This window comes from Propithecus coquereli, unplaced genomic scaffold, assembly GCF_000956105.1.
Source record: "Propithecus coquereli isolate 6110/MARCELLA unplaced genomic scaffold, Pcoq_1.0 Scaffold195, whole genome shotgun sequence".
In the NCBI taxonomy this organism is placed as follows: Eukaryota; Metazoa; Chordata; class Mammalia; order Primates; family Indriidae; genus Propithecus; species Propithecus coquereli.
The window spans coordinates 2,652,894-2,653,548 of NW_012144411.1; the positions used below are offsets into that span (position 1 = coordinate 2,652,894).

At 26.4% G+C, this 655-nt stretch overlaps 1 protein-coding gene across 1 annotated transcript in view; it reads right to left on the reverse strand.

The window, feature by feature from the left end:
• Positions 1-655, reverse strand: part of SCLT1 (sodium channel and clathrin linker 1) — a 214,721-nt gene that overhangs the window by 156,796 nt on the left and 57,270 nt on the right. The window contains exon 4 of the mRNA XM_012643284.1: positions 261-326. Coding sequence (XP_012498738.1) covers positions 261-326 — 66 coding nt within the window. The remainder of the gene's footprint in view (positions 1-260; positions 327-655) is intronic.

Sequence of the window (655 nt, forward strand, 5' to 3'; positions counted from 1 at the left end):
CTAAGTGGATTTTCAGATTAAGGTATATTTCAGATAGATGTTAGTTAGACCTCCAAAAGGTACTGTATTCAGGTACTGTATTAATGATACTGAATGAGAAAGAAAAATATAAAAGAGAAAAAAATACTGCTTACCTATTTTAATTTCATACAATGTGTTTTGTTGTTGTTCTTGAGTCACATTTACATAAACAAACATTATCTATAGTGATAATTTCTAGTTGATATAAACAAGTATACTAAATGGTTATTTTCACTTACCATTTCTGTGTTCTCCTTACTAAAATGAAGTTTCTTGGTCAGTTGTTTATAATTGGTCAGCTGATCCTACAGTGGGAAGGTAAGAGGATATATAAATAGCATTTTGTGTACCACCCATATTTAAAATTAAACTAAAATCAAGTCTAAAATCTTTATGCCTACATTTAGATAAAAAATCAGTAGTGTTTCTTCTAACTATTGTGTGAATTAATAGTTGAAGACCATAAAAATTTTTTAAAAGATTAAAAAATTACATGAAGTGGCAATGCTGAAACTAATGTAGCTACTTATGTTTTATGACAAATCATTATTTCTAGAAATCAATCCATTAGTAAACACTATTTTAAAACTCAAAGAAATATATTATCAAAAATGATAAGTTATTAGAAATTCCA